At 40.2% G+C, this 15,435-nt stretch overlaps 3 protein-coding genes across 4 annotated transcripts; 2 read left to right on the forward strand and 1 right to left on the reverse strand.

The window, feature by feature from the left end:
• The first annotated feature begins 262 nt into the window (after positions 1-262).
• On the forward strand, positions 263-2,722 carry rnaseh2c (ribonuclease H2, subunit C). The gene is made up of 5 exons (XM_062426101.1): positions 263-300; positions 968-1,122; positions 1,204-1,316; positions 1,496-1,615; positions 2,216-2,722. The coding sequence occupies exons 2-5, from the start codon at positions 969-971 to the stop codon at positions 2,237-2,239; spliced, it is 411 nt and encodes a 136-aa protein (XP_062282085.1). The 5' UTR covers positions 263-300; position 968; the 3' UTR covers positions 2,240-2,722.
• A 182-nt stretch (positions 2,723-2,904) lies between these two features.
• Positions 2,905-11,392, reverse strand: zbtb3 (zinc finger and BTB domain containing 3). Of its 2 annotated transcripts, none has more exons than XM_062426100.1 (4): positions 11,362-11,392; positions 10,962-11,049; positions 7,664-8,493; positions 2,905-6,461 (listed from the first exon to the last, which is right to left on the reverse strand). In XM_062426100.1, the coding sequence occupies exons 3-4, from the start codon at positions 8,488-8,490 to the stop codon at positions 5,384-5,386; spliced, it is 1,905 nt and encodes a 634-aa protein (XP_062282084.1). In that variant the 5' UTR covers positions 8,491-8,493; positions 10,962-11,049; positions 11,362-11,392; the 3' UTR covers positions 2,905-5,383. The 2 variants fall into 2 exon arrangements, with proteins under 2 accessions (XP_062282084.1, XP_062282082.1); XM_062426098.1 differs by having other exon boundaries at positions 2,905-6,467.
• Positions 11,393-11,463: 71 nt separating this feature from the next.
• Positions 11,464-15,364, forward strand: trpt1 (tRNA phosphotransferase 1). The gene is made up of 7 exons (XM_062425548.1): positions 11,464-11,631; positions 11,806-11,887; positions 13,140-13,309; positions 14,497-14,674; positions 14,760-14,816; positions 14,913-15,023; positions 15,122-15,364. The coding sequence occupies exons 1-7, from the start codon at positions 11,563-11,565 to the stop codon at positions 15,142-15,144; spliced, it is 690 nt and encodes a 229-aa protein (XP_062281532.1). The 5' UTR covers positions 11,464-11,562; the 3' UTR covers positions 15,145-15,364.
• Positions 15,365-15,435: the final 71 nt, after the last annotated feature.

Genomic DNA, 15,435 nt, shown 5'->3' on the forward strand with positions numbered 1-15,435 from the left:
TATATATATATATATATATATATATATATATATATATATATATATATATATATACATTTAGATATAAAGGAAAACAAATTAATTGAAAAGACAAATGTGTAAAATCCCATCTTAAACTGAGAAAACGCAGAAATTTGACATTAACGTGGCTCTCACCGACAGAGGTCGACATCTCCCCACAGGACATAAGGAACCCGCCATAACTGTATTCAAGCGTAGAAGAAGACCGATTCAACCAATCACACATCGCGACTGGCGCAAACCGGAAATAATTGAATTTGCTTCACTTTTCACTGCGAGGTAATATTGAACCTTTTCTCCTCACATGGCCATTTAACTCTCTTAACGACATGGTTCATATTGTTTAATACAAGACAGGAAAAACGTGAATGTTCATAACTCTTTAGTTTGGAGGAATATTATCTATTTAGTTTATTTTAGTATAAATCCTCTCGATTGACAGATTGATTAATTGTGTTGGCCACTTTCAGGCAAAATATTTGATGGTTTCAGGATACTTATAGCCGTCTTACATTAAAGTAAACTGAAAAATCTGAATCTGTCTGTGATCACTTTTTAGTGGATACTCCTGACACAACTAGGGCTGCATCTAATCAGTTGATTATTTTCTCAATTGATCAATTATTTGTTTGGTCCATAAAATGTGCTATACAAATGTCAATGCCTGTTTCACAAAGCCCGAGCTAACGTCCTTAAATGTATTTTTTGTCTCAATAAACAGTCCACAGCACATAGCCATTCAGCTTACTGTCACAGATTACTAAAGAAACCAGAAAATGTATTTGAGTAGGTGAAATCAGAGACTCAAATCGATTATCAAAAAAGCTGGTGATTAATTTTCTGTGGATTAACTAATCGATTGATCGATTTATTGTTGCAGCTCTAGTGTGAACACAGGATCAGAGTGTAATTTGTTGTTTTGTCCTCTCCTGTCTTTTGGCTGCAGGATGTCCTGTAACAGCAGTGTGACTCGTGTTCATGTGTCATCGGTGGGTCAGACACCTCGAGTGCCAGTCCATCTAATGCCCTGTGAGATTGAACACAATGGACCAGCCCAAGTCTCACAATACCTCACTGCTACCATGAAAGACCGCAAATATGGTACACTCAGTAATATTGTATGATGTCTGTCATTTTGAAAAGAGAGAGTCAGATTGTTTATTCAGCCCATTCCCATTACAGAGAAAACAGTGTCATTCAGGGGGCGTGGGCTGAAGGGGCAGGAGCTCAGCTGTCCACAGGGCTACACCGGCCTTGTGCTGAAGGAGATCAACAAGACCGGCTCTGACCAGGAGGTAAACACCACCAGTGTTGTCTGTCACATCACAGAAGCTCCAGAAGGCTTTTTTAATCATGGATGGGTTGAGCCTGTGGCCAAATGGGGAATAAAATCATGCAGCGGGACAATAGTTGTGTTGGACAGGATTTGGTTTCTATGTCTGTTAATGCCAAATTAATTTGTGTGTGTGTCCAGGACAGGACAGTGAAGGTGTCCTCCGTGTTTGACAAGGTGACCTACTGGAACCTGGAGACGGCTCCCAACTCAGATGATACAATTGTGATGGCAATGGACTGGCCTGAGCTGGCTGAGGCGGTAAGCGCTTTTACAGCTGACTTTAAAAAAAAAAAAAAAAAAAAGATTTATTCAAAGATGAGGCTAATCTGTGTCACTTAATACTTGTTTTTTGTTTTTATATAATTACTCTTTGTAACTAAATCGTAAGTGTAACTTTGTGTTGGTCTTATCATCAGGCAAGACAATATCACAAAGATCCTGAAGCACCTTTAGTGATATGATGCAATTATAAAGTATTACCTAAGATCAAAGATAAAAACTCTAACTAACATTATGTAGACTGTAATTAAAAAGTAAGTTCATTTTCTTGGTTTCTTGGTACACAGATAAAGCTCAGTCAAGCAGAATAATGTATTTCTCTCATGCTCTAAAAATGTATTACCCAAATCAAAAACTTACTCTGTTTGTGTCTTTTAGTCATAATCGTTAGTGATCTGAATGGGGAAAAAGATTCAATGAAAAATGTGATTTGCTGATGTGGCACTGTCCTTTTTTATTGTTTCTCTTCAGTCAAAAATGACAAAAACAGCTACATTGACAACAGTGTTTCATTTGAATATCATCTGGATGGAAACACAAGGACACAGAAGTGGATGTTGATATTTGGTGTCTTCACAGATTCACGGGCCAGTAGACGACTGAAGAAAAAGACAACTCAGAGGAGGAAGACTGGCTTCACCTCCAGTGTTTTTTGGAGTAAAATGTTCACAGCAAAAACGGATGATGTAGTGTTTATATATTTGTATATATTCTTTTGTAGTGAAATTAAAAAAAACGATAATGTTGAATCTGTGCATTGTGTCCATCACTGAAACATTACAACATTTACAATTTGTTACAGCTGAACAATGTTTATTCACAGAGTTTAACATTTAGATTTAGCAAACGGGCTACCATGACAACCACTAAATGATCAGCTGTCCATTACGAGTATGCAGTGAAAAACTCTTGGGTTTGTATGGTAACACCGATACTTTCAGCATGATGAAAAAAACTGTAGAAACAACAAAAAAGTGTCAAACAGTCATATAGGCACAATTTAAGCTTGAAATAAAACATTTTAAGAGAAGGCAGAATTACTGCGTTACTGTTAAAATGTTCTCCTGTCATGCAGCAGAAAAAGTCACATGACCAAGAGGCAAAATGAATCACACAGGGTAGATACTCGTTTTGTTTTTCCTCCTTTAACTTCCTCTGATGTCATAACAGGTCAAGTAGTTAAGATACTGACTTTTTTTAAATCTCAACTTTTGATTGAAAATGTAAACAATGTTCAATGAAATATGTGAGGAAGAAATCATATGAAGTAAGGCTAATGTATAGAAGTAGTTTGTCACTGCTGAAACAAAGGATTGTAAAATTGCAACCTTTGTTTTTTGTTTTCTAAAAAAGACAGGAAGCACCTTTCCTTAGGATTTAGCATCATACTATTGCTGCCACTTTTATATTTTTGTCTCAGTAAGAAATCTTCCTAATCAGATTTGACTCCCCTGTTAGGAGTTGAGAAGGCAAATCAGAGGCCGTTTGGTACAATTAACTCGCTACTTCATCAAAAATATATGTGCGCTATTGATGACGTGGCCTTATAAAAACGGATATAAAACTGATGGTAAAAAGGGTGAAGCCCCTAGAAAATGGATCTAATTTGACAATATGAGGGAAAATTACATATTTTTTTTCCTTTAAATAAAACATTAAACCGTACAGTACTACAACAACTGCAATCAGTCAAACGTTGCTGGCACAATAAGACAGTCAAACAAATTAAAATTGGTGTATTTGATAAAATAACATCATACAACAGGATAGATAATAGATTTTTCCCTTTGTGTATAATGTGAAACATAATTCTCCTGGATGATCACCTCTGACAGTCATGAAATGTGTTAAAAGTGTTTAAATGTATAAATGTACGAATAATAAAGATATTTTTTAAAAACGCCTCTCTAAATGTAAAAAGAGTAGTACAACAGCACACATATGAGATCAGTTTAAGTGTTTCTATGGAGACAAACTGGAGGAAACAGTCAAACATTAACATAAAGTATGATAAATGAGTGCTGATGCTGATGCCACACCCCTGGTGTTCACTCTGTGTGTGTGTGTGTGCGTGCGTGTGTGTGTTCTTGTATTTCTGTACCTGTGGTCTCAAATGTCCTCAGTAGAATAAAACGAGTGTCTGTGTTGTGGTTGAAAATATAAAAATATTAAGTATATATATTTGCACAAATTGAGCATGATGGTTTGAGCCGATAAGCACATTTTTAAATAGAGAGTGAGACTTGTTGATGGGCTCACATTCAGTAATCTCAGTCATTTCATTTCATTTTATACCTTATGCTATCAAGCAAGTATAAAGTTTGTAGTGTATGTAAGTATCGAGGTAAGCATTGGGGGGGACATTAGGTAGAGACTTAAAATAACTGAATGAATAACATAAGATAAAATGTTTACATTGAATTTAGGGCATAAATTATAGTCTGATATTTCTGAAACTAATTTATACTTTGAAGACTTGCAGATACCCTGGTCATTTTTCAAAGTGATAAGATCATTTGGAGTGACACACTTGAGTTTATTCTGTAATCTGTCTTCACTTCAGTGTCAAACTGCAGTAATTTGTAGATCAGTCTGATCAGCTGCAACAGCCAATCAATCAATAAAGGTGTGTCGGCCAGTAAAGGACTTCCATGGAGGCTGCTCCTGTATCCTCGCTCACCGAGTGACTCACAATTGCCTCTTGAGGTACAAAGTGGTCAGACAGGTCGAGGTTAGCTGGTTAGCATGATAACTTAAAGCGATGGTTCGGCGTAATTTCGACCTAGCGTCACAGATCTCTAGATGTGCTGTGCGGGATCTCGCGCAACCACACAGTATTTCAGTGATCGCGCAAGATGTTTACAGCTTTAGCAGTAGCAGCAGAGTAAAAGCCATCAGGTAAGTGTTTATTTTAATAAACTCCCGGTGTACTTACAAACTTTCTAATGAATCGATTTATGAGTAAAGACCCTATTGGTACTACTGTAGAAGTTTGATAACAATCCAGGCATTATTAGTGGGGTAATTTTCGAGATACACTGGTGGTTCCGTTAGCGCCTGTACTAAGCCATTCGGCTGATGGCTCTAACTCCACTATTTTGTGACCAAATGAAAAAAAAGGGCTGAGGCTGTGATTAGATAGACCTCATGGTGCATATGACGCTAGTTCGAAATTATGCCGAACCATCGCTTTAAGTAGACACAATACATGGATGTCTTTGACATAATGTCAAAACTTATTTCTTCACATTCTGGTAATTTACATTAATTTATGTTTTGTTTTAAGCTAAAATTCTTACATATAGGCTCTTTAAAGTATTTTTAGTGCCAAATTCCCTATTTTTGTTATTACAGTATACTTCCACTGCAGCTGAGCAGGAAAACACTGTCAAGACATACAGAAGGTTTATTTTTTACTAAAAAGACTAACTGCGAAAGATATGTACCTCATTTGACTAACTTAAAATGATGAAAACTTCATATTAGTTTCAGATAAACTATTAAATACACTTTTGTGCAAAGGGAGGACAGTGGATTTTATCCTCCATCACTAATTTTAGCCAGTTAAACAGGAGGACAGCAAGCAAATCCAGTTTCAATGTTCATTTGGACACCTGACTGTTTTAAGAGACTTGAAAAATTGTGAACCCGTCCTGTAAAGTGAGAATTTGAACTATTGGGATATCACCTCAAAGTTTAGCTGTGTGTGTTTAAGTATAGAAATTCAATAAAGTGTCTGTTTGTATGTTAGCTGAGAGGTGGTGGTGGTGGTTGTGGTGGCAGGATGTGCTCCACATCCGTCTTACTGCGTTTGGCTGGCAGGGTGTGGTCATGAGCTTTGCGAATGTGTCGATACAGGTCGCCTGACTGTGTGTAGCTCCGGTAGCAGTAACGGCACTCGTAAGGGCGCTCTCTTGTGTGCACAATGGCGTGGCGTCTTAGTGTGTATGTGCATGAGAAAGTCTTTCCGCACACGCCGCACGTCGGGACATCCTCTACAAAGTTCCCCATGGTGTCCTGGAAATCCTGAAAGTAGGCAGGTGCGTCTGAATGCTGCTGGGCTGTGGATGGAGGAATGAGGGAGGCAGTGTAAGAGGAAGCGTCCTGGGAGGAAGGACCAGCACCAGAGGAGGAGGAGGAAGGGGAGAGTGGGAAGGAGTAGTCATTGGAATGGGAGGCCATTTGTAAGAGGCCCTGTGAGCGGGAGGAAAGATGCTGAGGGCTGTTCAGCTCCTCTTCCTGCATGTCATCGTCAAAATCATTGTCCACTTCCATCACTGGTTCACTCTTTCCACCTTCATCTCTTTCTTCCTCTAGCTCTTCATCAGAGATAACAATGGCCTCCACTTTGACTTTCACGTTCTCTCCGTCATAGTCCTCCATCCTCACCCTGCCCATATGAGGGTGAGATCTTCGATCCCTAACTGTTGGTGAAACTCCCGTCTCCCTTCTGTGTCCTGTCATCATTTGGGTCTGGGAAGCAGAGTCAAAGTTTGGGCTTCGGAGTTGGAGTGACACAGCGCTCTGGATTTGGATCTGGGGATGTGAATGCAGCGGCGACGATTGCGTCAGGTTGGTTTGTAAGTGTGAGGGTGGCGCTGATGCGTGGATTAACATGACCATCTGTTGTTCGTCGTCTGATGTACCTCTGCGGTCAGTCTCTGAGGGTTTTCTAACAGAGTTATTGTTACTGGGAAGTCGGGATGTGTCATGAAGGGGGCTGGGGGAAAAGCAGGATTCTGACTGGAGAAGGGCGACTGCTGACCGACCACCAGCCTGATTCACTGGGACCAGAGAGGAAGAGGAGGAGGGCAACTGGTTACTGCTGTGACTGGTAGAAGAGAGACAAAAGGGAGGATATGACTAGTCTTAGTAATGTCAAATCAAGAAAAAGTCTGTCAGTACATATAGGAGCATATTAATGAATATCATAATATCTGCTTGGATCACATGTTGAGTTGTTGTTTATCACATAAGACCGCAAAGTAATCCTTTCTCCTATTTATTTTTCCTTCTCTCCCCCTCTCCCCCCTCTCTCTTTCATCCCCGACCGGCCTAGGCAGATGGCCGCCCACTTAGAGGCCAGTTCTGCTTGAGGTTTCTTCCTGTTAAAAGGGACTTTTTCCTTGCCACTTGTCGCCAAGTGCTGCTCATGGGGGAATGTTGGGTCTCTTTAAATTAAATTAAAGAGTACAGTCTAGACCTGCTCTATGTGTAAAGTGCCTTGAGATAACTTTTGTTGTGATTTGGCGCTATATAAATAAAGATTGATTGATTGTTTTCATTTCCTAATTCTTATCTTAGGTCATATATTGATCTTTTTTTCTGTTCTGAATTTTTTCTTGAATTGTTCAAACACTTCATTATTGAATTAAGTTTCTGATTCAGATAATTATTGTTCTTTTGACTTTAATTCTGCTTTAAGCTCAAAGCAAATTATTTACGTTCTGTTACTGTCGTCATTAAGACATGGACTAAAGATTTCAGGCTGCCAACAAATATTACAACCACAGTCCACCAATTTAATGTTTAGAGTAAACTGCTGTTTTTGATAGATAGATAGAAAGTCTTTATTGTCCCCGAAGGGCAATTTGATTTGCAACAGCAGTCATTATAACTCATCAGGTGAGTTATAATGACCATGGATGCATAGTACAGGAACACCAGCCTAAAGCTTATTTAAAAACCCTACAGCAGAGGGAACACATGATCTGAGGTGTCCATTTGATTTGGCCCTCTTAGAAAAGGTACACCTCTTTCCCGACAGCAAAAGTCGAAACTCAACATGGAGAGGGTGATTAGGGTCTGCCAAGATGACCTTTGCCCTCTGAATGGCTCTTGCTCGATAAACACTGTCAAGCTGCTGCAAGCTAGTGCCAATGATTTTTTGGCAAAGTTTAACAATACTTCCCAGCTGATTTTTATTAGTGATGCTGAGGTTCCCGTACCAGCAAATCACTGCAAACGTTTGTAGTGTTTGTCTTTTTATTTTTATCAATAGTCTAGAAATTCACAACAGACCTGTACCTGTATGTCTCAGTGGTGCTGCAAGGGCTGCAGAGTGCTGACCCCTCACCCTGACTGCTAGTCCCCAACCTGGCGTGCCCTCCAGAGGCCGGGGCAGACTGACGTGAGGTGTGGCCCTGCATCAGCTCTCTAGCTGGGAGCAGAGGAGGGCCGTCCATGCCGGGCTGTGTGGTATCAGCGAGGTCAGGGCTCAGAGGGGTCTGAACTCGTGTCTCTGAAGAACTGCCACCATTCCTGCATTCAGACTTCACAGACTCCAACAGACTCCTCTCTGTCATCATGGACACAGATGAGAGCGGCGCTGCCATGGCAACAGGACTCAAGTGATCTGCTGCCATCACTGGCCGAGCTCCACCATCACCCCCACCTCCCCTCACTATCTCCGCTGCCTTCTTTGCACTAGTGCTCTCTTCAGAGCGAGTGCTGTCTGCCTCGGCCACAGGCCCTCGTCTCTGAAGTCGCCTCTTGCACACTCTCACCACCTCGTTCATGTGCAGGAAGCTTGCCGCTGCCAATATGTCTTCCACTGGTGGAGACTCCTCCAGCTGCAGCACGCCTTCATACACAAAGTCCAAGAGTAAGCCAAATGCAGCGGCCGTGACAATGTCACTGTCGAGTGTGACAGAGCTGCTGGCGCTGTTTGCACCATTGCTGCCCGGAGAATCTGAGTAGAACATGTGGAAGAAAGGAGAACAGGAGGCCAAAACAGCCCGGTGAGCCAGGAAACGGGATGAGCCCACCAGGACGGTGCAGTCACAGAGGAAGCCCCGCTGACGCTGGGAACGCAGAGCTGACAGCAGCTGCTGAGAATGCTGGGGGAACTCCATCACCTGAGCAACAGAGGCTAAAAGTGAAACTAAAGCACAGACAAAGAAATACAGAGAAAATGCTACTGCTCTTCAGTCAGTTGCATAACACACCTTTATGTTTTTAGTTTAGTTCTTTTGCGATTTCTTTGTATAATGATTACTTGCACAAATGTATTTAGGCACATTTAAAGTCTTTCTTAAAACAGTACTGACAGAGGCTGTAATCATTCCCATTGAAGCTGTTTTTTGAGCATATTTTGGCCATATTTGATGGCTGAGATGGATACCAGCCAACAGTGACGGACTGGGATCAAAAAGCAGCCCTGGCATTTTTGACGCGTGCATTTATAACAGGCTACATGAAAACAGCACTGTACAGCCACAGATTCTTAGGATGATAATAAGACTGATGAACCGTTACGCACAGGTGACATGTGTGTTACAGTCATCAATTGCCTTGTATATGTGTGTATATATGAATATATATTCTTTTTTTTTTTTTAAATCACAAATTCCTCCCACAGTGGTAGATGAACTCTCCCTCATCTCATGACATCAATCCATTATTTATCATAGCCTAATCAGTGCAATAGACATCATTAATACTTTTAAGTAATGAAGTAATTTGATACAGCATACAGAAAGTTCTCCTTTTAACTATTCATTATCTTTTTATTACAGGCTAACAGTTCATTTTTGGGACAAACAGGGCAGGATTCGGGACGACCGGTCACCCTACCTCTGCCACAAGTTCAGTCCTCTCATCACTGCTGCTACTAGCAACATCTGCTGCTGATGTTCCTGAGAGCACAGCCTGTTTCGAAAATAGAGTGTGTCTTTTTTTTCTGCCCCACCCTAGGCTAAATTTTCCGTGTTCAGTGGACCCCTTCTCAACTCACCTTAATGAAAGGGTAGAAGGGGATTACTGAAAAGGCATTTGTGTATGAAAAAGGGCCGGCCAAAACATTTTACACAAGTGGTGTAAATCAACTGTTTTAAATAAAATAATCAAAGACAAAATTAATGATTTTTTCCTGTTTATTTTATTTTCTTAGATCAATTTAATAATCAATTCCAAGTGGCCCAGCGGCCCTTCTGGTATTTGCCCGGTCTGCCAGATTCCCCCTCTTCATACTGGCTATTAAAAGATCCCCTTTAAATGTACTTTCCATGTAAGTGATGCAGTCCAAAATCCAGTGTATCCACACAGTCATTTTGTGCAAAAATACATTTTACAGTGATCTGAAGCTTATTTGAAGCTTCAGCAGTCATATTAAGTCGATATGTGCCACATTTACATCTGTCCATTACTCCATCACTTACACTGTAAGTGCATTAAGAAGGGATCTGCTAATGGTGAACATTGAGGACTGATTACGACATTGAAAAACTGTTTCGATGTTCACTTGGACATCTGACTGTTGTATTAAGACAATCTTTAAAAAGAAAAAGTGAACCTATCCTTTAAGTATCCTCCTAAGCTTTTCGGTAAGAAAATGTACCACCATGATAGGAATAACATCCCTTATAACTAAAGAGAGCAACAATTGTAGCATAAACATTTCCCAGCCAGGGTTATTATAGTTCACAAAAACTTAATAAAAACTACAAAATACAAACTAAAACCAAACAGACTTGGAGATAATCAGATTTGTCTCAATTGTCGCAGACCATTTAAAGTTTGCTTTTGATTTAGCTCCAGGTGATAATTACTGAGCTCTGCTGTGGGTTGAGCATCATTAAAGCTGCAGTCTGTAGTTATGAGAAAAAGTGGACTTAGCCAAAAAATTCTAACGAGTACAGCCTCCATGTCCCTCCTTCTTCCTCTCCTTTCTTTCCTTCCCCTCCTCCTCTTCTTCTACATGTGAACGCTCTTCCCCACAGTAGAGAGGAAACCTGTTTGACCACTAAGAGGACTCGCTGTGCTTGGGAGGGGGGCTGCCAGCAGCGCATGTACAGCATCATTGACACTCATCTTGGCTCTGATTGGTTGTTTTGATTCGTGAGCGGTGGATTCTTGAAAAAATCTCATTACGACCACTAGGTGGACCCAGAGACAGTGGAATTTGTCACAGCTTATCTGTATTTTATTCTACTGTCAGATCATAATGACAATTTTAGCAAATATAACACAAACATAGTTACAGTCTGCAGCTGTAATGGTTAAAGAGTAAGAAAATAAATTGGCTTTGCACAATATGGTACCTTTGATAAACAATGACTTGGTAAACCATATTTGGTGTCATGCATTCTTTCATCTTTTTCAGCTTCTACAAATCAAGGCTTTCCTCTTAATACCTGAAAAACTAAAACTGAGACTAAAACTAAATAAAAACTAAACTATAACTATTATTCACTTGTTAAACTAACTAAAACTGAACTGAAATTTAAAAAAAACCTGAAAAACTAAATAAAAATAAAAACTAATAAAAATGTCTAAGCTATTATAACCCTGTTCCCAGCACGCTTTAACAAAGGTGGATACTCACTGATTGTACACTGATGATTGACACCTGTCAGCTTTCAGTCATCTCTCTGTGTGTCTACCATGGCGTTTCCATGGTGACCTGGTCGTTACTACAACCACAAACACGAGAATGAGAGACAAACGAAAAAAACAACATAACACCTCGATGTAGCAGCAGTCGAGTTACTACATGAAGAAAGACTGGCAGTAGCTGGCTGTCTATTCAACCTCAACTATGCTAACATTAGTTAGCCAAGTTAGCTCAGCCTCTGTACTAAAAAACCCAGGACAACGAGCTCCTTGGTGTAAACGCAGCTTTTCAGGGTGACTTGTGTGTTACCGTCAATAGAGACATCACTAATTCTTATCGTGAGTACCTCATCTGTTGTTTTCTAATAGATATATGATGAATGTTTTCTCACCTGCAGCAGCAGCTGCCTGAGTGATGTTTTCTTCCAGGACAAAATGCAGCTCTTCTTCTGTGGAGCCAGCTGAGCCGCCACAGCGCCACCTGCAGGCGGACATCGAGGACACACCGGGTGGGACATGCACGTTTGTTTACGTCCGACATGAAAAAAGCGGTGCACACAGCCATGATCTGACTGAGGGCTCCCTGCGTTTAAATGGACAGTGACATAGGAGGAAGAGGAGGCCGAAGAGGGAGAGTGAAGAGAGGCAGCCGAGGTGGAGAGGTGAGATAAGCTCTCAGGCTCATTTCTGACTCTCGTTTAGTGGCTGTCAAAGCAGGAAGTATGAATGTTTGGCACGGTTAAGTCAAGGTCCTATATTTAAACCAGAGCTATAATTAGAATTGACTTTAACTGTGTATGTATGTCTGTTATGGGTGATGTCCTCTCCCCCACCAGGACAGGGATGTCCGCCTGTCTAAATCAATGTCGTATGCTCTTCGCCATGGAGCCAACAAGATGGGTCTTCACATGGGTACAGGTGCGCCGCATGACACAGACTGGTCTTTGCAAGTAAAAATACAGTTATTCAAGTAGCCTACAGTAATTAAGTACAACTTTGAGGTACTTGTACTTTGATGCTACTTCCACTCCACCACATTTCAAAGTGAAATATTGTTGTTTCTTCTCCACTACATTTATTATAATATAGCAAGCTTAAGATAATATAGCAAGCTTTTAAAATACAACACATTGATAAAGATGAAACCAGTGGTTTCCAAAATGTTTGGCTTTTGACATCTTACAAAAATCAGTGTGTAATTTCAGATGTCTATGAGTTGTTAACAGCTCAACCAAATAGTGATTTTTCCCTCTAAACTTGTCACATGGTTTCATTTCAAAAACTGTTCAAATAATCTCATATTTCAACAAAAATCGGAAGAAATTGGAAAAACAAACCAACTTTTATATCATATCTGGTGACCCTTTAGAAGGGCTGACCCCTAGGTTGGGAACCCCTGAACTGCACTCCACCTCCAGCAGCTACAACAGAACATGCTGCTCTAACACTGATGCTTCAGTATTTATAATCTAATGATGCCATATATAATAAGTCCATTTAGCTGCAAAACCTGTGTACTTTTACTTAAGTAGGGTTTTACATGCAGGTCCTGTTCTTGTAATGGAGGATTATTACTGTATTGGTACTTGTATTTAACTTAAAACTCTGAACACCTCTTCCAGCACTGGTAAATACAAGTGAACAGTAAACACAGTCACTGACGCTATTACAGGTTCTGACGTAAATTTGACAGGAAATGTGGATCTAAGTTAGATTGTTTGTGTAATAGATCATTTCAACCTCTGCTTTGGATCATTTGTCAGTATCTCGATCTGATTCAAGTGCATATAACAGGAGGAAATGCTGTACATATACTACTATATAATATATAAATCCCCTTTGCTTAATCAACAGCTGCTTCAAAAATGCTTTACTTATAGTTTTAACTGCTCCTTGTCAAAATTTACACCAGAAAATATATTTACGGTATTTGTCTGGGCCTCTGGTTCATGCATATGTGCCCAATTGTCTAAAACCATGGTGATAATGTGGTTAGTTTACCTTTTTACAACACAATGCACATGAGCATGTGACGATGTCTCACCATAAAGTAGTATTCCAGAGATGGTAGAGGTGAGCTTTCTGCATCATTCGTAACACGCTACCATCTGTTTTTACGGTTTAACAGTAAAGTGTGTCACCACAGCCACAATGAATCTCATCCTCACAGATGGTTTCCTCTTTGTGGAGGACCTCCTGGCTCACCCACAGTTCCGCTCGTACTCAATGGAGGACGTCGAGAGAGTCGTGGCTGCAAACGACAAGCAGCGCTTTAAGCTTTGCTCCCACCCGGAGGATGGCCGCTTGCAGATTCGAGCCAATCAAGGCCATTCAGTGCAGGTATGCAGAGTTGTAAATACAAGATGAGGCGCTGAGAGGAGGATCTTTTACTTCCTTAGCAGACCAACATGAAAGGATGCATTATGCCCCTCAGTGTATACAGTATTTAATTTATATCTCAGTTTAAAACAGAATGGACCTAAATGGAAGTTTCCTTTTTCCTGTGGACTTGTGGTCTGGGTAAAGGAGAGTTCACATCTTAGTTTTTCGCCTTTATATCTATGCAGCCATACATATAGATATAAAACCAAACAGCAACAAGGAGTTCAATATGCAGAGAAAAAAAGGGGTTTGTCATAAACCCCATCACTGTATTTGTGTATGTCAGAGAGAGAGCGAGGGAATAACAGAATGTCTTCTAGGTAGGAGCTTATACTCTACACATTCACATCCTGCATGATGGAAATTAACACTGGGGATCCCATCACATCTCAAAACAACAATGTAATAAAACAATTTACACCTTCAAAATGTCACCTTATCTTCAGCTGACATGCTGTTAGTCCTCTGACAATCAGTTAAAAAAAGAAACATTTCTAATGCTGTAAAATAAGTGCAAACAATGTTAGTTGAAGGAACACTAAGGCTATGGGGAATAGCACCAAGTCTGGTACCAAAATATGCCCTCATCATGTGTTTTTGTTTTCTTTTTTGATTACAAACTATTAAGTTCTTGTCAAAGGCATATGAAGCAAAAATGCACATGAGCTGAACATGAGATGTATACAGACCGTTGTTGGCCTCAAAATTTAATCCTGCCATTAATTAATGTATTTATTATTCTCTGATCGTGGTCTAATTTCACCAAAAGATCTTACTAACTAATTAAGCAACAGCCCCAGGCAGATTTGAATGTTTTTACCAGGTTCAGTCTCTCTGTACTTTAATATCTGGTCCACTGTAACTTTTTATTCTCGTTTGTATGTGTTTTACTTGGTTTTAAGCTTAATTTAATTTCCAATTTAGCTGTATTTATTAATTAATTAATTTAATTGTGTTTAAATGTCTCTTTATTTTGCCATGTGTTGTTTTATATTCTGTCCTGATGCATTTTATGTTTTATGTAAAGCACTTTGAATTGCCTTGATGTTGAAATGTGCTATACAAATAAATTTTCCTTGCATTGCCAAAATATCTCCAATGTACCCTTACCCTAAGTACAATGTTATACTGTAATATTTTAATAGGTAATGGATTTGGAGCTGAAACCAGTCCTGGCTGGTGCTCCAGACTGTCCTGCTGAGGCCGTCCACGGCTCCTACATCCGCAACTGGAGCTTCATACAGCAGCAGGGCCTAAGCCGCATGAAAAGAACACACATCCATCTGGCGCCAGGCCTGCCAGGAGAGGATGGCATCATCAGCGGTAAGATATGTGTGTGACAGAGAGAAGATTGTCAGCTACACATTTAGATACATTTGTCCAACAGTGTTATTCTTCTCTCCACCAGGCATGAGGAGAGACTGTGATCTAGCCGTATTTATTGATGTCCCAAAAGCTCTTGCTGGTAACACAAATGCTAATGACTGCTAACCCAATATGCTCAATCCAGTACAGTGACAACAAATTGACACAATTACTGTGTGTGTATCTGACTGCACAGATGGTATTGAGTTCTTCTGGTCAGAGAACGGCGTGTTGCTGACTGCAGGCGACGCAGAGGGAAAACTTCTCCCCAAATACTTCAGTCAAGCCCTAAAACTGAAACCCACAAGTAAGAAAGACTATCACATGGATGAATTCATTTTATCTTTCTTTTGAGAGGTGGATTGATTTACTTGTTTACTGAAGTCACTTTGTCCAATGTTTCAGGGAGCTTCCTGCCACTGCAGTAGAAGCAGAGGTTACTGATCTGTCATTGGTCACAGAGGGACTCATCTGACCATGTTAGCATCCCGCTGTTGATTGATGCTCATCCTAGTTCCCATGGTAACAGTTGTTTGGCAGAAGGGTGAAGCGCTTGTGGTCAGCAGTAAGAGAATTCATCCTAAATAGGGCTTAATTGGTAAACCTTCCATCCGTGTGTCATTATTGAAATTATAAGGATGGTCTGATGGTTTGCTTCTTTCTTTTTTCTTTTTTTTTTTTTTAATTTTAACAGTGCAGCAGAGCAATGAAGAACATTA

This window comes from Scomber scombrus, chromosome 9, assembly GCF_963691925.1.
Source record: "Scomber scombrus chromosome 9, fScoSco1.1, whole genome shotgun sequence".
NCBI lineage: Eukaryota > Metazoa > Chordata > Actinopteri > Scombriformes > Scombridae > Scomber > Scomber scombrus.